At 41.1% G+C, this 21,843-nt stretch overlaps 2 protein-coding genes across 2 annotated transcripts; both read right to left on the minus strand.

Moving 5' to 3' along the window:
* Positions 1 to 1,145: 1,145 nt before the first annotated feature.
* On the minus strand, positions 1,146 to 3,802 carry LOC149835107 (salicylic acid-binding protein 2-like). The gene is made up of 3 exons (XM_090010405.1): positions 3,399 to 3,802; positions 3,165 to 3,311; positions 1,146 to 1,563 (listed from the first exon to the last, which is right to left on the minus strand). Exons 1-3 carry the CDS (start codon positions 3,762 to 3,764, stop codon positions 1,285 to 1,287), a joined length of 792 nt encoding a protein of 263 aa, XP_089866531.1. The 5' UTR covers positions 3,765 to 3,802; the 3' UTR covers positions 1,146 to 1,284.
* A 13,571-nt stretch (positions 3,803 to 17,373) lies between these two features.
* On the minus strand, positions 17,374 to 20,472 carry LOC149835108 (thylakoidal processing peptidase 1, chloroplastic-like). The gene is made up of 6 exons (XM_090011695.1): positions 19,495 to 20,472; positions 18,901 to 18,969; positions 18,740 to 18,808; positions 18,575 to 18,661; positions 18,013 to 18,080; positions 17,374 to 17,793 (listed from the first exon to the last, which is right to left on the minus strand). The coding sequence occupies exons 1-6, from the start codon at positions 20,179 to 20,181 to the stop codon at positions 17,673 to 17,675; spliced, it is 1,101 nt and encodes a 366-aa protein (XP_089867821.1). The 5' UTR covers positions 20,182 to 20,472; the 3' UTR covers positions 17,374 to 17,672.
* Positions 20,473 to 21,843: the final 1,371 nt, after the last annotated feature.

Raw genomic sequence — 21,843 nt, forward strand, 5'->3', positions numbered from 1 at the left:
AAATATGGTGTTCCATTGTAATCAACAAAAATTGTTAACAAAAAATTTATTGTTAAAAGAAAAGAAATATGGACTCACCTAGATTTTGCAAAACTCTTTTCAAATTCATTTAAAAGATATGAGACACTCATTTCAAGCCTCGATCGTCCTTCTCAACGAGAAGGTATGGCTGACATAAGTTTTGACCTCCGAAGCTCAAAGTTTACCATCGAAAAAGTTCATATTCGATATTTCAACCCTGCGAAAAATGAGGTATGCAAGCAAGATCAAGCATGTATAAGCACTTATGAAACAAATTAAAGATAGAAACTAAAATAGATGAATAAACACACAGATTGATCTAATAGGTCACATTTTTGGACTTTGGGTCTCGTCTTTTGTGCTCATGTTGGCTTTTCTCTATCGACAACACCTTCGCAAAGGGTATGGCTATTGAGTGATCAGAAGGAGCACAGAGTGAGGTCACAACTAGAGCTAGTTCTCTCTACAACTAGCACTCATATAGAAAACTTTTAAATGTTTTAGAAAATATGGGTCAACCCATATTTATAAGAATCATGAACAAGATACTTTTTTTATTCGAATCCAACCCAAATGGATTTGTGCTTATCCCAATGAGAGATAACGCTCATCCATAAAGAGTCCTGCTTGAAAACGCGTACGAAGAGTTTGGGTATGATTGAGATACAAAGCTTTTGAGGTTTATCCTTATTCTCGACGGGACGAACGATAAAAGAGGATTGTCATCCCTTGAATGAACGGCAAATCAGAATGACGTCCTAGGACCGAACGACTAAGTTGTCTGTTGTCCCAAGGCTCGGATGAAAAGCTCATTGTCATCCCATAGACGGATGACAAACGGACTTGCCGTCCCAACGGTCAAATGGCAAACGTCTTTGCCATCCTGGGGAACGGACATCAAAGGTCTTTGTTGTCCCATGGACAGACAACAAGGGTTTTGGCAGTCCCATAAAAAAATGATGTTTTTTGTGGGACTTTCTTAAAATTATGGCATTTCTTTTAAAATCTTTGCCTTAGAATCTGAGCACTCATTTTCCAAAAGAGATCAGCATTTGGGCATTGTGAAAAATTGGGTGTCTATACCTTATATATATATAAAGAGAGAGAGAGTGGGGGCCTCAATCTTCTTTCCAAAACTCTTTAAACTAAACCATTTTATTCCTGTTGCACACACATAATTAAAGGAGCCAAATAAACAAGAGATTGAGGCTGTAGTGGAGTGGCTGCAACAAGCTTTATTAGTAGAGCTTCTTCTTTAAGTAGCTATGGGGTTTCAGCGATATGGAGGAGGTGATGGCAGAGGTCAAGAGGCTTTGAGAACATGGGCATGTGATCAGCACCTTCAATCTCAACCAGTTGATCCACAGGGTTCATCTCTATCATCCAACGTTGGAAACTCTCCTTGATTACTTGGTCATCTTTGCACACCACGTAAGCTCGCTTTGTACGCCCATACTTCACCTCGGATACGAAATTCTCTTTGGAAAGATCTTCTCTGTAAAATGGTGCTGATCTCTTCAGTATTGTTGCCAAAGTGTGGTCCTGCAGATTATGCCCCAATACATTAATGAAAGCTAATCTGCACATCCCTAGATATTACACACATTCCTTCATAGTTGGTATTTTGCAGTTGCCGACATGGACATGTGGTCCGGGTGATTTATTTTCTTGACCCGACACAATACCCAACCTCACTGATAGGGCTGCAAATGGATCTGATATGGTCAGATATTGGATCCAAGACCAACATATTCTTCTGATATAGATCCTTTAAGTAAAATCCCGATGTTGATTTGAATCTGTTCAATCTGATCACTTTCGGATTCGGGTCTGATTCTGATCAGCGTTTTAAGTTGGATCTCAAGTTTATCCGAATCCGAAAGCATTTTATACATGTAAATAGTTTGTGTTGTTCTATTTTTTCTGGCGGTATTCTTACATGTATTTCGGATTTGGATTTTGATTTAATCTAACCCCCCTTGGATCTGAATTTGGATCCATTCTTTGCATTTCAAATTTGAATTCGAATTGTTAGGATCCAGCATGAATCCGACCCTTTTTCACCCCTACTCACTGAGTGTTAGTTCGTGTATGTGCAGGTAACCTCTGATAATAAAAAAACGACCATTGACTGCCTTACATGGGGAATTGGTATTAGGAGCCTAGTGGCTTGAACCTGTCTGATCCAGGTGGACTTAGCTTGATGATGTATGCATGTCTTGGTTGGGGTGTGCGCGCGCACACACACACACACACACATATATATATATATATTAGTGAGAAGCTATTGGTTGAAAACCTACCAACCCTACCCACTAAGAATCTTTTGGTGGTTTTTCAAAATTGTGACCAAACAAATGTGTTCAGCATCATTGATTCACTAAAAATTAACACTTGGATCATTTGATTCTGATGCATGTGTAGGTTTTTATAAGTTTTTATAAGGTTCAAAAATCAGTGGTCTACAATTTTCATAAATTTTTTAGGCTTCAAATACGATTTTTTTTTCCAAAATGCATGATCTAAGTGTCAATTTTTAGTAATCAATCATGCTGAACACATTTGTTTGGTCAGAATTTTGAAAAAACACCAAAAAGATTCTTAGTGGTAGGGTTGGTACGTTGGTAGGTTTTCAATCAAGAAATCCAAAATCTACACAAGTTTTGAAGTATGAATTTTCTATGTCCAGATAAGTTTTTTAAAGTTCTAAAACTCAAACAAATGCATTGTGATTGGTAAATTTTTCACTATTAGAAAAACATGTTTATATGGTGTAAAGTTTTGTGTAAAACATATTTCTTAAAAGATAAATTAGAAACAGCAAATATATTAGGTTTGATCGATGAGATGCTCAAACATTGGAGAAGGGAAAGTGTATGATGGTTGTTGGGTCCAGATTTTGCACCTTCTTTTGGTTGAACGGTCCCCTTTTCATATATATATATATAAGAGACCCGTAGGCAAAACTATCCAGATTTCTGGCAAGTCCATAAACGGATTCGGGGCTAGTGCTATGTGGATACTTCTAAACTTTATGAGGCACTAGATATGCTTCTACAAGAGCTTAATCCCCCACCAGGCTCAGGCTCAGGCTCAGGCTTAGCCAAAAATCCATAAGTAAGTGCAAAGATAGGATGATATACCTCATTGGAGCAATTGTTGTACAAGTGGATGAGCATGAATCTTGGGCCGAATTCAAGTGTTATCGGGAGAGTCTGCGATGGGTCGTTGTCGCGTACGGAGCTCGAGTCGTCCCACGACTCAATCCGATCCTTTTGAACAAAGAAATACTGTTTGGCATGTCCAGAAAACACAAAATGCAGTGAGACATTTTCTCATCCAAGAAGAAATGAAATATGAGAGAGAGAGAGAGTCACGTTGTGCAGAAGTTGAGCAGGTGGCATGGAAGGTTTGGGCATGAAGGCAGCAACAAAGACCACAGCAGAGACTTTGATCGGAAACTTTTCAGCAGCAAGAGCGATGTTGAGGCCACCCAAGCTATGACCGACCAGCACGACCCGTTTACCTGCCGGAACGGACTCCACTAAGTCTATTAGAGGCTGGCTGTAGTCGGCAAAGCTGAGCACCTGGTCCGGCGATGCCGGATCGATCCCTGACGCAGACAAATCCAACGGACTCACCTCATGGCCAGCCTCTCTCAACAAGGAGGCCACCTTGAACCAACTCCACCCTCCATGGCAAGCTCCATGCACCAGGACGAAGTGGTGCTTCTTCCCTTCCATGTGGCCTCCCTAATCCTATGGGCCTTGACTCTGCACTTAGCTAAATAGAAGAGGAGCCTATGAGGTCCCCACCATCCACAGTCCAAACGGCCCTTTGTTGTACGACTCTCTTTTGAGGCAATAAAATCACGTGGCATTCATCCAAAATGCAAACAGACTGTCACGATGTGGGCGTGAGTGAGCAAAAAACACTCATGTTCAGCGACCTGATTTGCTTCCCTCTTTTGATGCATTCAATAGAAATGCCAGAGCTACCTACCTACGGAAGCAGATCATGAGCATTTCTTTTTCATGCAGACATTTGGATGAATGCCAAGTGGTTTTGTTGACTTGTTAGCTTTTTAAAATACAAATGGAACATGATTCATGTTCAGCATGACTTAATTCGCTTTCTCTACTTACCCACCCCTTGGCGGTCATAGGGGCCACCACAAATAGAGTTTACCCTAATTAATAAAGTATATGATTCTGCGTACTGGTCTTTTCTTTTGCAAGTAGTGAATCACATGAGATTCGACAACCATTTTTCTAACAAAGTAAAGGGTGAGTAGTTTTCATTACTCCACGGCCTATAATAGGGATGTTCGTTATCTTCACTTTTATTTAATACAGTGGCAGAAGGACTTGAGGTGGTTCTTAGACGCGCACTGACAAGGGACTTCGTACAGTTGTTGGATATCCAAGGTTTTTCTGGGCATATTATACAATATGTAGATGATATGCTAGTCTTTGAAAGGGCTTCACTACAGCAGATGTTTCACGTAAGGCTTATTCTTATGTTTTTTGCAGCTTTGTTTGGGCTGAGGCTCAATGAAAATAAGTGTTCGGTCACGCTTCTGAATGACAATTCGACCAGTCAAAACGCGGCAATTTTTTTTTTCAAATGCACTTTAAGGCCATTGTCGATCAAGTACTTGGGGCTCCCCCTATAAGTCAAGTCAACCTCTAAAACATCATGAGCACCGATTGTTGACAAAGTGTGTCTTAAGCTCCAGTCTTGGCATGCCAGATATTTGTCTCTTGCAGGTAGAATTACTTTGATTAGGCATGTTTTGTCAACGATTCCAGAATTCTTCATGTCGATTTGTGTCATGCCAGTCAACGTTGAGCAACAGCTTAAGCGCGTTCTGTCAAGGTTTTTGTGACGTGGTGTAAATGGACCTTATAAGAGGCACTTGGTGGGATGAGACTCCATCATTATGCCAAGGACTATGACTGACTTAGGAATTTTTGCTTTGTGTAAAAGGAGTGTGGCATTGGCTGTGAAGCAGTGTTGGTTGGCTCATACTTCACAGAATGCATGTGCAAACTTCCTCCGACTGAAATATGGTCTAATCGATTCGTTTGTTGTTCGCCGGGGGACTCGTGGACCATACACATCACATTTGAGGAAAACGTGGTTTAAGGCATTGCGTTTGTTTCTTGACAGGAATTTGGACGTGGGGATAGATAGATCTTGGCTTTAATGGGCTGTCAAATGTGGGAGTTTTTCAAGTCCACAAGGTCTACAATTCTCTTTTATCTTCAGGTCTGGGCTAGATCCCCAAAAATGCTTTATGAGCGAAGGGACCATCTCCGAGGACCAAGGTATTGGCTTGGTTGATTCTTCATGACCGAATACAAGCTCATAACAATATCAAGAAGATGGGGTTTCAGTTTTTCAGTTGGTGTGTGCTTTGTCGACAGGCTGAAGAAACCACACATCTTTTTTGGTCGTGTGAAGTGTTTCGAGAATTGTTTTCTAAAACTTGGAGGGCTCGATCAGTTGTTGTGCGAGAGGGCTACTTTGCGTTAGATCTTATCCTCGACTCTGCTATAATTAAACGCAAAAAGAAGTGGAGGACTATTTGGAGAGTTTGGTTATTTAGAGTATGGTGATTCATATGGATGGCCAGAAATGATGCTATTTTTCGGGATGTCCCGTTCAACCTTAATCGTCTGACTCATAGGGTCTTGGCTGATGTGCATGCTATCTTACGCATATATCTCAAAGACCTGCCTCTGCCACCAACCAATCCTTATCTAGATGTTTGTGGTATGAGTTTTATGTTTTGTGTTCAGGTGTTTTTTATTTTTTTGTGTAAATGGTGTTTTCATGTTTTGATAATGTGTTTGTGCTTGTGGGACTCAAAGCTTTGTTGAGTTTCACTTTTATTGATCGTTTTTCGTCTCTCTCTCTCTCTCTCTCTCTCTCTCTCTTAAGTCTAAGTATCTGCACAACCATTGTATTCTTGATTGGGACTTGTTTTGGGTCCAAACCAACCGTGCGTCACATTTTAAGGGTGACAATTTGGATTCAGTGCGTTCATACCTATTTTGAATCGAATCAAGGCCTAGCCAGACTTATCTAAATTAGTTGAAGTCTCAAACTTGTGCTTAGCATGGGTCAGTCAACCTAATATGATTTGTAGGGCTGTCAATGGGCTGGGTTTGACTTAACTCAACAAGAGCCCAGACATCCAACTATGGGGAAAAAATGATGACCAAAATGTTATTTGGGTTGATCCAAACTCAACCCAAATGACATGAAAGTCCAGTTTCTGTGGAAGTCCAGACGCTCAAAGTTAGTCTGATGGTCTTTTTGGGTCCCATCAAAGTTTTGTTATAACCTAGTTTTGTGAAAAAACGGTAGGGCCCTTAAAGTTTTATGTCAATACAACCTATGTTAACCTGGTTATCCTGTTACCCTGAGAAGGTTTGGCATAGCGGGGCGGGGCCTGGGCCATAAGACGAGCAGTTAGGTTTGATCCATGCAAGCGTCACACCCTTGTGCAAGCTGACGTTCAGTATAGGCCCTGAGGGAGAGGGTCTTTGCCTTGGCATTTTATGCCTCTAGGCCGATCACCATAAGTATGGCAGGTTGAGCCGTGCAAACCAGGTCTTCAAGACCCGATTTCTTCCTGTGATGAATCCAAAAAAAAAAAAAATGGCAGTTTGAGCCAGTGCAACCAGGTCTTCAAGCCTAGACCCGATTTCTTCCTGTAATGAATCCAAAAAAATATATATGTGGCTGGTTGAGCCAGTGCAACCAGTTCTTCAAGCCCAGACCAGATTTCTTCCTGTGACAAATCCAAAAAATAAAAAATAATGGTTACCCTGTTCAAATCCTACTTTTTATGTAATGCAGCCTACGTCAGCTGATGGCATGGCAATTAAGAAGCCAAAGTCACTCCACAAGTATGTGCCTTCATATAAACATGGGGTTTTAGGTGTCACTCCTGATCACCAGAAGTTTGGGTCTCCTTGAGTGCACGTTTTGCCTGTAAAAAACTGATTTTGATGCTATGGTAAGTTTTTCTCATTGTGAGACCATGGAGCTAACTCCTTTTCCTCTGCTTCTACATTTGCATCACAAGCTTGTTCTTGGGACGTGGGCCACAATCGTTAGTTTTTTCTTTTTGTTCAACATTTCTGCTTCACAAATTTTCCTAGCTAATAGGTGTGAATTGAGGGGTGTCAACTGGTTGTACCAAACACCAGTCTCCCATTTCCTGTTACAAGATTACGTTTGGGCATCATACAAACATGGCCAAGTTCAGGAACTCCCCACCCGTCCCTGCTGCCTTTGATAAAATATTGGAGTCCAAGCATGTTGCGTGAAGCTCAAGCAAACCTTGGTAAAATCCTTTTAATTTTGTAGGCCAATGTGTGGTGTGCACAATCGCCACAGGGTTTCATTTAGTCAATGCGAGTGGCCCATTTATTGCTCATACTTGGCATGATGGGCAGGCAAAGATTTGCCACAAACTGCGATCCTTTGAATATACGATTCACTAGCGTTGTACACGTCCCCGCCAAATTCAACAACTTTTCCCCAACGACAAAAGGACGCTCAGAGTCTAAAAAATCATGTGCGCTTACCTATGCTGAACCACACATCGATAAGTCTGTCTTAGATTTAGATTTAGGTCTAGTTCATGTGATCTAATTCGGATGAGTCCTGTAGTATCTCAAATGGTATGAGACTTTACATGAAGAGACCTGCCATATCTAAAACTCTCTAATAAGTAGAGTTGAAGACAAATTCTTAAATACATTAGGTTATAGTCTTTAAACCTTATATAAAGACCCTCCTTCAGACTCTCTATTGTCAAAAAGAGATTCGGTCTCTTTCATCAGGTTTAGAGAAGGGAAAATGGCCAATATACAAGTTCTGAAATATCATATCTGTCAACGATCAATCAGAGCGTTATAGATTCAGGTATAGCTTTCACTTTTGGTTTTGTTCTGTTTATGATTTCAATGGTTCAGCGAGAGTATATTATCGATCCTGTTTTAGTTTTTGATGAATTTATGATCCAACAATTGCTATCAGAGCACATGATTTCATTGAATCATTGAAAATATATGATTTTATGTATTTTATATTATTTTATGACAATGATCCATTATGTTCATCGGATCGCCGTCGGGCGGCAAAGGGAGGTTACCCTTGTTCAGCTTGTCAGACGAGAGGGCCATCGTGTCCTTCCTTTACCTGCTAATCGGACGGAAGGGCTCATTGGCCCTTCCACGATTTTCCTATTCATCGGACCCATGGAGAGGGTGATCGATCGTTCAGTTCACAGAATGGTCGATACTTCCTCTCATCAAGGCAATCAGGGGTGGGCATCACTCGGTCCAATCGTCGAACGAGCTCTTGCCTTCACATCTCGTCGGACAACTGCAGCCGACAGCCTTCTGTCCAGGCATTGATGGGTCCAACAGGTGGCTGAGGCCACAAGAGGCCATCAGGTAGTGCCCAACCATGATTCTGTCGCCAGACAACAGGAGGTGTCGGAGGCTGCTTGATTCGTCGAGCGAAGGATGACAGCTCTCATCAGTTTGTCGAGCGGTGGGTTTTTTTTTCATCGTCGGTCAACTGGAAGGTGAGCACTTGGTAAGCGATGTGTATGTCGGCATCCGGGGTCGATTTCAACCATCACCGGATATACTCTGCTCGCCGACTGTTTATCGGATTCTTAGGGTGTCACCCGGTCTGATCGCCAGATGGGCAGTTGGCTGTCCTATTCGCCGATCATAGCATGGGTCATGCTAGGCCAAATGGCCATAGGCGGTGGTCTGGATATGCGGTTTTTGCCAGCCACCGTTGGTGACCAATTGGGGCCGATAACCTGCAGTCGGCTACCTTCGACGACAACGGCAGGGCATTCAGTTTGCCCCAGCCACCGTCGAAAGGGGATTCAGAGCTGACAATCATCCAGAGGGTCATCTGATCATCATTTGCAACTTGCGAAGGCCGACGACAGTCAGCATCCGGTTCCCACCTTCATTGGTGAATGTATTTGCCATCGTGTTCGACTGTCTGTCGGTGGGTATTGGCGTTCGACTCTGGACTTCGGGTGTTTCAATCGGGTGGACTGACTAGTTCGATTTCCTGATATTCCAGTGATCCGATAGAATCACCCTTCAGTATTGTTTCAGCGGCATATGGTCAACTCAGTTGAGCGGGGCAGATCTTGGTTCCAGACCGATTCAGTGCACTCCCGACAATTCTGCCAAGTAAGCCGGTTTGGTCGTCCATCCTAGGCCAGTTCGGCCATTAGGCACGAGACAAAGCGGTAGTCTTTAACCAGAACACTATGTTGGACTGGTTCGGTTCCCAACCAACTGAGTCAGCAATCCATTCAATGACCCATAGCTGGTTCAGTTGGGCCAGGGTCATTTTGGTGTGCATACACAGGACTGGTTCGGTCCTGTGTATTGCTAGATCCTGGCCTCTAAGGTGACTAGAACCGAGTCTGGTGACCAATCAGGTCAAACTGGCTCAGTTATGTTCGGTCATGGGGTTGCTGACCAGTTCAGTCTCTATTTTATTTTAGGGGAGTGAATCGGGTCAAGGTGCACCATTGTGCGGGTAAGGTTTGGTTGGACTCGACTCAGAGGTGGAAGATAGTACCCAGGTTTGGACGGACCCGTGTGCATGCCTTATAAAAATAATAATAATAAATAAGGATTTTGTATGGCTATTTGGAGCATATTATGGGTCACTTTGGTGGGTCGATATTCATTTACTTTTTGGCACATGCATATTATTGTGTTTGCTTTATTCTTCATATCAGCATATTTGAACGTTGGTATTATTCTTGATTATGAGTCCAATATTTTTAAATTGAATTAATTGAATCAATATATTGCCAAAGTAACCTCTGTTGTGTAGGTTAATTCATTCTAGAATATTGTGATGGTTGTATGTTTGTGGTTCATACGAATAGTGATCGGCTCAAAGGAAGATTACTATTTGGTTGAGCCCAAATATATACTTTCAGTAATAAATATGGGACAATCATTCAGTTTTTCATGTGAATAATGAGTCAATTCAAAGAAAGGCTCGTTGTTTGACAGGGCTGATTGTTCATATTTTGATTATTGTATTAAGAGTATTACTTAAAAGTTGACACTTATGTCCAAAGACTAAGTGTTAATGTTGTGTTGGGTATCCTGTGATGGGGTTCACCACTATTTAATATGTCATTTTATGTTATTACATGTGAAAATATATGTTAATTATGAATTTGTTTGTTCTTTATTCAGTTAATACATCTGCTTCTATGATATCTGCCAACATTAATTTCATCCATGTTTTGAGCGGTTCAAATGTCAAGAACTGGAAAGAAAATATTATGATTATGCATGGTTGTATGGATCTGGATCTCGCACTACGAGAAGATCAACCACCTGCTCTTACGGATAAGAGTTCTACTGAGGATAAAAAGAACTCTAAGCGGTGGGATCGATTCAATCGTATGAGTCTCATGATCATGAAACGTGTGATCCCAGAATCCTTCAGGGGCACTATGTCCGAAGAGGCCAATGCCAAACATTTTCTTGAAAAAATTGAAAAATGTTTTGCGAAAAACGAAAAGGCTAAGACAATTACTTTTCTTTCAAGTCTTGTCTTAATGAGGTATAAGGGCAAAATAAGCATTCGGGAGTACATCATGGAGATGTCTTATCTTGCTTTAAAACTCAAGGCACTAAAGTTGGAGTTGTCTGAGGACTTACTCGTGCACTTGGTTTTGATATCTCTTCTTGCGCAGTACAGTCAGTTATAACTGCCAGAAGAAAAAATACACTCTTAATGAGCTCATTTCACACTGTGTGCAAGAAGATGATAGGATGAAGCAAGAAAAGATTGAAAGTGTTCATCTCACAGTAACCTCTAAGGACAAATTTAAAAAAAAAGGACTAAGGAAGCTGCAGTTGACCCTCAATCGTAGAAGAAACAGAAAAGACATCAGGACCCAAAGTCTAGTTGTTTCTTTTGCAAAGAGGAGGGTCATATGAAAAAGGATTGTACCAAGTATTATGCATGGCGTGAGAAGAAAGGTACGCTTCTTACTTTGGTTTGTTCTGAAATTAATTTGACTTCTGTGCTCGAACACACTTGGGGGATGAATTCTGGTGCTACTACTCACATAAGTGTGTTTATGTGGGGTTGCCTAAGTTACCGACTGTCAATTGATGCTGAAAGATTCATCTATGTGGGCGATGGCAAAATAATTGAAGTCGAGGCAATAGAAACATTTAGGTTGTCATTAAAGACTGAAAATTATTTAGATTTGAAAGAAACATTTATTATATTGTCTTTTAGGTAGAATTTGGTCTCTATTTCTATTTTGAACAAATATGGTTATTCTTGTTTATTTAGAAATAATGAATTTAAATTATTTCTTGACTCAAATCTTATTGGGTGGTTCTTTATCTACAGTTGATAACCTTTATATGCTTGATACTATTGCCTTGGTTAATGAAACCTTGCAAATAAGTTCTCGTAGTACAAAACAAAAATTAACAAATGAAAATTCTAATTTGTTATGACATAAGAGTTTTGGGCATATTTCTAAACAAAGAATTGAAAGGCTTGTGTCACATGAGATTCTTGGTTCCTTTGATTTCACTGACCTTCAGGTTTGTGTTGAGTGTATAAAAGAAAAATGAACAAACATAAAAAAATTAGGTATCAAAAGAAGAACAGACGTCTTAGAACTAATCCACACAGATATTTGTGGACCCTTCCCTAGGACTTCTTGGAATGGTCAATAATATTTTATTACGTTCATAGATGACTATTCTCATTATGGGTACATATATTTGATTCATGAAAAGTTTCAGTCCTTGAATGTGTTCAAATCGTATAAGGTTGAAGTTGAAAACCAACTTGGCAAAAGAATTAAGGCCGTCAGATCTGACCATAGTGGTGAGTACTATAACAGATATGATGGATCAAGTGAACAACGTTCAGGGCCTTTTGCTTAATTTTTAGAGGAATGTGAGATCGTCCCTCAGTATACCATGTCAGGCACCCCTAGCATGAATAGTGTTACTGAAAGATGAAACATGACTCTTAAGGATATGGTAAGGAGTATGATTTCTCATTCTACCCTACCAGAGTCTCTATGGGAGAAGTATTAAAGACCGCATCCTATGTTTTGAACAAGATACCCTCTAAAGAAGTAACCAAGACCCCATATGAATTGTGGACAGGCCGAAAGCCTACTTTAAAACAATTTCATATTTGGGGATGTCCAGCTGAGGCTAGGCCCTACAAGCCATATGAAAAAAACTGAATTTCAGAGCGGTTAGTTTCTATTTTGTTGGGTATTCTGAAAGGTTCAGGGGCTATAAGTTTTATGACCCTGCAAATAAGTCCTTTTTCGAAATGAGAAACGCTTGTTTCTTTGAGGGTATTGAGTTTGGGGGGAGTGATAAAGTAAAAGATATTGCTTTTGAAGAAGAGTCTATTTCTCTTCCTACAGTTGTGGATGACAATGATCAAATTCTCGTTCTTGACATTATTCTCACAAATTCGAATTAAGGTAATGTTTCAGATCTTCCTACCCAAAATCAAGCTTTTACTCTTGAAGTTCAAACGCAACAACCTCAAGAAACACCTTAAGAATAAGTGTCATTAAGGAAATCTACTAGAGAGAGAAGGGTAATTTTGGATGATTATATTATCTTTCTACAAGAACATGATGGTGATACTGGCCTAATGAAAGATAATTCAATCAACCTTCATCAAGCCACACAAAGTTCTAACTCTTAAAAGTGGATTGAAGCAATCCATGAGGAGATTAAATCCATGAGTGATAATGACGTGTGGGATCTTGTCCCATTACCTGAAGGTGTGAAACCCATTGGTTGCAAATGGATATTTAAAATAAAAAAGGATTCAAAGGGTAATGTGAAAATATATAAGGCCCATCTTGTTGCAAAAGAGTTTACTCAAAAGGAAGGCATTGGCTATACAAAGATTTTCTTTCTGGTTTCTACGAAAGACTCTTTTAGGATCATGATGGCACTTGTTACTCATTATGACTTAGAGCTACATTAGATGGATGTTAAGACTACATTCCTTAATGGGGACATCGATGAGACAATATACATGGTCCAACCAAAATATTTTGTCTCAGGCGATGTCAAGAAAATGGTTTGTAAACTAAAGAAATTTATCTATGGACTTAAGCAAGCTTCCCGTCAGTGGTATCATAAATTTCATCAAGTTGTCCTCTCATTTGGTTTTGAGATGAATGTGATTGATGAATGCATATACCATAAGTTCAGTGAGAGTAAATTTATTTTTCTGGTTTTGTACGTGGATGACATATTGCTTGTCAGTAATGATATAGGCATACTGCATGAAACCAAGAGATTTCTGACAAAAAAATTTGAAATGAAAGATCTTAGAGATGCCTTTTTTGTATTAGGGATCCAAATACATTGAGACCATTCTGGGGGTATTCTTGGATTATCACAAAAGAGCTATATCGAAAAAATATGACATAAAGGATTGTAAACCAAGGGATACTCCCGTTGCTAAAGGAGACAAGTTTAGTCTCACTCAGTGCCCTAAACATCAGTCTAAAATTAAAGCTATGGAACAGATTCCCTATGCATCTGCTCTGGGGAGTCTTATGTATGCTCAAGTATGTACGCATCTGAATTTAGCGTACATTGCTGGGATGTTAGGCAGATATCTTAGTAACCCAGGTGTGGATCATTGGAAAGCAGTCAAATGGGTTATGCGGTATTTGCAAAGAACAAAAAGTTACATGCTCACATACAGAAAGACAAATCAGTTGGAGATCATTGGGTATTCTGATTCTGACTTTGTGGGATGCCAAGACAGTCGCAGATCCACGTCAGGCTATGTTTTTCTGTTGATCGGGAAAGCTATTTTCTAGAGGAGTGCCAAGTAGACACTCATTGCTTCTTCCACCATGACAGCAGAATTTGTAGCTTGTTATGAGGCATCAAACCATAGGATATGGCTACGTAATTTTGTCACTGGGCTATGGATTTTGGATAATATTGAAAGACCATTTAAGTTATTTTGCGATAATAATTCAGCAGTGCTATATTTCAATAATAACAGGAGTTCGTCTATGTCAAAGCATATTGACATTAAGTTCCTTGTTGTTAAAGAAATAGTGCAGAATGGTCAGATATCAATAGAACATATTGGCACAAACTCCATGATTGCAGATCTGCTTACTAAAGGTTTGCCACCCAAAGTCTTTCACGAGCATACTGCTCTCATGGGTGTTTTATCATTTCATGATATGTTGGTTTAGTGAGAGTTTGTATTTTATCGTTCTATGATATAATAAAGTTGTATTTACCACTTTAGTATAAAGTTAAGGTTTCAGTTGCATTTTATACTTATTATATTGTGTTCTCACTAAAGTTTTCAATAAGTCCAGTTGAAAATAGGCATGTTTGATCACATTGCATGTAATTTTTATGTTTCACATCCATACTTGATCCATGTCATTTGGTTGTGTCAATATACGTGATCATTGATGGGTCCAATTACGTTATTTGTAATGAAGACCACTTTGGTTCTATGTTGACATGATCAATAGACCGAATTAGTAGAGATATCAATCGATAAGACAGTAATTTTTGAGCTCATAAGGTTACAATGTGTGATTATAAGGTTGAGTATGTGGCTCAAGTGGGAGATTGTTAGAAAATCGTGTGGGCCTACATACGTTGAACCACACATCGTAAGTTTGTCTTAAGTTCAAGCCTGGTTCATGTGGTCTAATTTGGATGGGCTCTGTGATATCTCAAATGGTATGAAACTCCATGTGAAGAGACCTGCCATGTCTAAAACTCTTTAATGGATAGAGTTGGAGACAGACTCCTAAATACATTAGGTTGTGATCTCCAAACCCTATATAAAGGCCCTCCCTCTTCAAACTTCCCATTGTCAAAAAGAGATTTAGTCTCTCTCATCATGTTTAGAGAAAGAAAAAGGGCTAATATACAGGTTCTGAAAGTTCATACCCGTCAACGATCAACCGGAGTACTATGGATTTAGGTATAGCTTCCGCTTTTGGTTTTATTCTGTTTATAATTTTAACGGTTCAGTGAGCATATTATCGATCCTGTTTTAGTTTTTGGTAGATTTATGATCCAACAATAATATCCTGGAATTTCTAGATCCCCCAAACACTCCCGGCAACGAAAGTATCTTTGTTTCGCTTCTTCAAAAGTATGAATCTGAAAATTCACTACATGAAGAGCGCCAACTCCATGATTTGTTGCTCACCTCATGTGTCAATCCCAGCCCCTTCCTTGGCAACAACCTCCTCTCCATGTATGCAAAGTGTGGGCGTCTCAAGGATGCCAAGAAAGTGTTCGACCCAGCACCTCATAGAACCACGGTCACTTGGAATGCCATCATTTCCGCCTTTTCTACATCACCCCTTCATGCCTGTTCTGCATTCCAGCTATACCATGACATGGAAATGCAAGGTATCAGGCCCAATCAATCCACCTACGTAAGCCTACTTCAAGCATCATCTTTTCTTGCCATGTTATAAAATCCGGTTGCAGGGACGATGTCTGCATTCAAATCTCTAGTAGGAATGTATGCCAGGTGTGGAGGACTTGATTATGCACAACTCGTATTCGGTGAAATCACTCAATTGGACACCATAGCTTGGAATTCGTTGATCATGGGGTTCTTCCACAACAATCAATTTCAACAATGCCTGCAGCATTTCTGCAACATGCTACTGACTGATTCTAGGACAAACCAGTTCACGATTCGCCATTGTTTTGAATGCCTGCAGCAGATTGGAGGATAGGCTAATGGGTGAAACTGTACATGCCCAAATAATTAAAACCATCTCATTCCCAGACATTTTACTGCAGAACTCCTTGCTTGACATGTACTACAACATTGAGGACCCTGAAGCTGCTTATTGTATTTTCACCAGCATTGCAGAATCGGATCTGGTTACATGGAATTCCATGTTAGAAGCGTATGCCCAGAGACCTGATGCAGAGAAAGCAATGTGCTTGTTTTGTCAATTTTCAGCACAAGCCTGCAGAAGATCCAGATGAGTATACATTTGCTGCCGTTGTTGCTGCAACTGGGAGTTCGACGGCATTGAATTTTGGAAAAGCCACTATATGTCTATATAGTGAAGAAAGGATTTGAATCCAGTATCTGTGGGAAGTGCTCTGATCGACATGTATTTCAAGAATGGTGAGCCAGTTTCTGCTTGCAAAATTTTCATTGGGATCGAGGAGAAAGATGCAATCTGGACAGCAATGATCACAGATCACTCGAGTGTATGAGATGGAAAATTATGGAATACCTCTGTGAAATGCAACAGGAAGGGCATAACCCTGACCAGTGCTTAGCAGTATCATAATCTGTTGTGCAGATCATGCAGCACAGAAACAGGGTGAGATGATCCATTCACTTGAAGTAAAGACAGGGATGCAAGCATGTTTACTGCAGGAAGTCTAGTAGATATTTATTCCAAAACCGGTGGCTTGTATGCAGCAATCACAATCTTCTCAGAGATCTCAAAACCCGATTTGAAGTGTTGAAATGAGATGCTCGGAGGGTACAGTCATCACGGAAAAGCAGAGAAGGCTTTCAAACTGTTTGCTGAGATGTTACACAATAGGGTGAAATCAGACCAGGTGACATTCATCTCCCTTCTGTCTGCCTGCAGTCACTGTGGCCTAGTTGAGAAGGGCAGATTCTACTGGGAGTATATGAGAGGGTTAAATGGATTATCTCCTGTGAGAGGGTTAAATGGATTATCTCCTGGGCCCAAACACTACGCCTGCATGGTGAGCTTTCTGGGTCGAGCTGGGTATTTGAAGGAAGCAAAGGAACTGATTGAGAGCTCAACACTTAGCTGCAACTTAGCAGAGCAATGGAGAATTTTGCTGAGTTCATGCATTATTTACAGCGACCTAGAGATGGGCTTGCATGCAGAGCAAGCTTTCCTATATGAACCAGATGGTATACAAACCCATATAATGCTTTCAAACCTTTATGCTGCTGCTGGCAAGTGGGATGCCGTTTCTCAGGTAAGGAGGAGCTAATGGTGGAAAAGAATCCAAGTCTCAGCTGGATTGAGATCAAGAGTGAATCTCATGCTTTTGTTGCTAGTGATCAAAGCCATCCAAAAATAGACGACATCCAAGCAGAGTTACAAAAGCTAAAAAAGCATATGATGTTATCAGATGGCTTCACAAGCATAGACCAACTCAAAATTGGTTCAGCAATTCGATTCAGAGTCTCGGACCAAAAAAAAGGTAAAATTACAGGGAAAACCAGATTCAAACATAGTTTTGCCTCCAGAGAAGGGAGTGCCATAGTTAGGCTAGATCATGGTTAGCTGATTCTTTCAGCTTTTATCTACAAATGTGAAGTTCCATTTAATTGGAACCTCCATACAATGAAAGATGAAATGCATCACCAAATCCCAAATCCAGTTTTGCTTGTAAAATATAACAATACAGAAATGGGGGATTCAACTATTTACAGAAGCCGACCAAAAACCGGATACACAAAAGCTAAAAGAAAAATCGCCAGCCAAATAAATATGTCAAGGAAGTTCTTGCTGTCACTCGAGTGGAACTTGGTTATCAGATGAGCACAGGTACAATTTGCTCTGCCCGTGGCTCATAAACAGTGTTTGATATTCTAGATGGAGGCCAATAGCGAAGTATGGACCTACCCACAATGTTCTTTATAGGAAGTGGACCCCTGCAAACAACATTCGGTAAAGCCAGTTAGGTACACAGTGATTGCCATGGCTGAATGTAAAATGCAAAATTGAAATTTTATTTAAACTAGTTTGTGTAATCAATCAAGAGTCCACCAAAGGCAATGTATGAACTCGATTCCATTTATTCAGCTAAAAAAACAGCTGTATCCCTAAAAGAATAACAGCTAACCAGTAATTGAACTTAAAAATGCACATACCAGTTATGGGAATCAAAGCTGTCATTGCGATTATCTCCCAGCACGAACACATAACCTTTGGGCACTCTCTGCATAAAAGATGGAAGTATGTCAGAAGACATTTAAGTTGCAAATGAAAAGTTTCCCCATGAAAGTGCTCATCAGTTTAAGTGCCAAGAGAACTTGATCACGACTCAAGATACAAACAACTTTTGGAACCTTAAAGCTCAGCCGATTATTTACAAGCAGTTGATCCCCAACAAATATGAGGGTCTGATTTAATTGCACCACAGCAACCATGATGCAGCTGGCGACGAGAATAGTTCATGAAAAATGAACCTGAAAAGAAGCATCGCACTGCTGCAGTCAAGTTACAACTATCTCTCCATCGTCTAGCGTGAGCTGACTTGCTCACTGTAAGCTAGTTCACATGCTCTGAGCTAGGAGGCATAGGTCTTGGGAATAATTTCACCCATACAAGTCAATGATGTATAGCCAAGCAAGCTCAGAGCATTCGAGATTATGCTACAATTATATACAGTTAATGCTACAGGTGGAACAAAATCTAGTAGAGAAACAGTACCACTTCATCCATTTCATATGCAAGAGGCTCCAAGATGAAATCTTCTTCTTGAACAATACCATTCACCAATAACTTTCCACTTCGTACCTACAGCAAGAAAAAAGACATTTTAACAGTTTGTTACAACAAACAGCTAAAGCCAAACCGAACATGCAAAGCGCTAACCTCCACAAAATCCCCTTCAGTCGCAACAACTCTTTTGATAAATTCATCTCTAGGATTGTAACCGTTTTCCTGAGAGGAAAAAATGATAGCAATTTTCAGGCTGTGTAGCAAAATAAATCGATTAATTCTCACAACCCACAATCTAAGAAACTAAGTATCACCTGTAAGGCAGGAGGGGGGCTGAAAATCACTATGTCAGCAACTTCAGGCCTTTTGAAACAGTAGGATACCTGAGACGTTGACAACCAAAATCGAATCAATTGATGGATAAACCATCCATAAAATTCCATAATAGCAAGTTAGACAACTTAAGCTCTACTTGGTTTCTTCTCATCATCAAACCAATAAGCCACCGTGAATAGGGCCATTTTTGGAGATGTTGAGGCAAAACGTGTCATTGTAAACCAACACGCCAAGCAACGGAAGATGAAACAAGAACTTTGTTTTTTTATGAACGAGAAGGCCACAAAAAGATAAAAGATAATATGTGCAAAGGGCATGTTAAGATGAAACAGAAAGAAAAAGAAAAAGTAACTAAATTGAATACAAGAACTTCTCATATTTACTTTGAATTCATCACAAATAACTAACAAAAAGAAAATCAAGGATCTTCTCTAAACCACCAGAAGTCATTCGTATGTATCCAATTAAAGATGTTTAAGCCAACACACGCAACATGATTACAGCAAAAAAGATAACAAAAAAGGGGGATTAAATTGGTGCGTTGGAAAAGAAAAAACAAAACCCAAAGATACCTTCTCCGCTAATATGCGGTCTCCTGCATCGAACGTTGGGTACATTGACCAGGAAGAAATCGATTTCGGCTCCGCCATACACGACCTGAACAGAAGCAACACGGTCACCGTAGTGAAGAGCAGCTTCGCATCGTCCGAGCTGAAATTCACCCACTGCGGGAACCAACTCGGCCGTTTTTGGCTCTCGGCCATGTTCTTCCCCGATTTCTTGGCCTTCTCCGCCAAAACCTCACCGTCTTTCCCCCTACTAGCTTTCTCTGCGCACGCTGATCGTGAAGAACCCTGAAAGAACTCGTTGCAAGGAAGCCACTTCATCCCCTGGAAGAAGGGAATGATCGAAGACGACTTCCACCCCGACGACACCCTGAATACACCCATCTGAGCCGAACCAGAGCAAGAAATCCCGGAGGTATTCATGGCGGGAACCAACCCAACCAAGACCCTAAACCTACTATTCTCCGGGAGGATCTCAGCGGCAAAGCACCCGTAACTCCGGTGCACCCTAACACGATACGGGTTGCTCACACCGGAGGAACTCATCGACGAGGGCTCGAGATCGGCCCTCTGGTTGGAGAGGAGGACCCGCGACCTGCAGCAATCGTGGAAGAGCCTAGGGTTACCCGACCTGATTCCGGCGAGCGACTGCGCGACATAGCCGGAATAGGCCGCCGTGATTCTGATCGCCATATTCGCAAACTCTTTTACCCGACGGCAGAATCGGTACACCGCGGTCTCGAAGGTTGGGGGAGGGGATGATGGGGCGGAGATCAAAGAGCCATCGCCTTAGAGATGACGAAGTTCACTAAGACAACGACGGAAAATTTGGGGGGAGGAGTGCGAGTGCTGGATTCGCCGGAGGGCCGATCGGGAAGAATGTCCGGAATGCTAGGACGGAGAGTTTCGGTGAGGGGAGGAATCCGGGGAGATCCCCGGCCTGAGACGTCCGGTAGAAGACGGCTCAGTGGAAGATGGAAAGAGGGCAAAAAATGAGCCGAGCGAGGGTTTATATAAGCAGCGCGCCGGGTTGGGTGGGGGTCCGTTCACCCTCACTTTGGCAGGAAATTTCAGTTACGCCACTGCGCCGTTGACTGGTGGTTTTGGCGCGAGTTGGGTTGAAGAATAATGAAGTAACTAAACTACCCTCAATACTTTATGTTATGTACAAAGTTATGCCTTTTAAACCCTGAGACTACAGTAAACTGACTTCTTCTTTTTTTCCTAATAGAAGGCTCGGTAGGGATGGCAGTGGACCGGGGCGAGGGCAGGAGACAAGGTATCCACCCTTGCTCCGTCTCAAAATCCTGCCCTCCATCCCTGGGTTTTGATTTTAACCTTCATCCCTGCCTCCCCAACCTTGGTCCAAACGGGGTGAGGTGGGGCGGGATCCCGTTTTCCCTTGGTCTACTGCCATCTTTAAAGAAGGATAGAGGACATGACAAAGCGGCGATCAAGACGGGGGACGGGGTGGGGCTGGGGAAAGCTTAAGTTCATCTCCACTTCCATCACTGTTTCATGTCCTCCATTATTGGTCTAAACGGAACGAGGTGGGGCGGGGCTTCATTTTTCCCAGTCCAGTGTCATCCCTAAGGCTTGGTGCTCCAGTTATGAAAATGAATTTTCTAGATATTTAAAATATCTTTTTAATGTTAAAAAAGTGTTTTTTTAATAAAATTTAGGTAAAATCTTCATACATGATGAGTATTTCTTGTTTTTTCTTTTTTTATGACAAAAGAAAAGCCCTCATTGAAAACCGGCTCACTCAGTGGGCTCTCTTTCTGTGAAGTAAAACTCTGAGTTGAAGGTACGACCAATCGGCTTTACTTGCTCCCAACCATTATTAAGCGATGATACAAGATTCAACCACCACGGTGGTCGTACCTGCTTGTAACTACAATAAGTATGAGCAAGAGACTTTTTTTTTTTTCTTAGAAAGGCAAGCCGAGGTTAGGCAGACCTCCACTAGGTTATTATTCAACGTACTGGAGTTTGAACCTGCAACGTCCCAGCACAAGGAGACTTGCACGGACAGCTCCTACCATTCACGTGGAGCCCCCGTTGGTGTGAGCATAAGACTCTCTTGGTAAGAAGAGAAGATGGTATCTCATGTGGTAAGCGGTGTCCTGTGTCAAGCTGAAGGCGTAAGATCGAATCCCTCTGCCACATGGGGGCGGCTATTGTTCTGGTACAACACATCGTTTTTGTATAATTTTCATTAAAAAAAAATGATGCACGAGAATAAATTGCTAGGGTAAATCGGACTTTTTGCCATATACCTCAGGTGTAGATGTACATCTTATTGGGTTTGGAGGGAGTTAAGGTAGAAAGACTTTAGATGAGGTCTTGGGGTAG

The sequence above is a fragment of the Nuphar pumila genome, chromosome 6, assembly GCF_984573655.1.
Source record: "Nuphar pumila chromosome 6, dmNupPumi1.hap1.1, whole genome shotgun sequence".
In the NCBI taxonomy this organism is placed as follows: domain Eukaryota; kingdom Viridiplantae; phylum Streptophyta; class Magnoliopsida; order Nymphaeales; family Nymphaeaceae; genus Nuphar; species Nuphar pumila.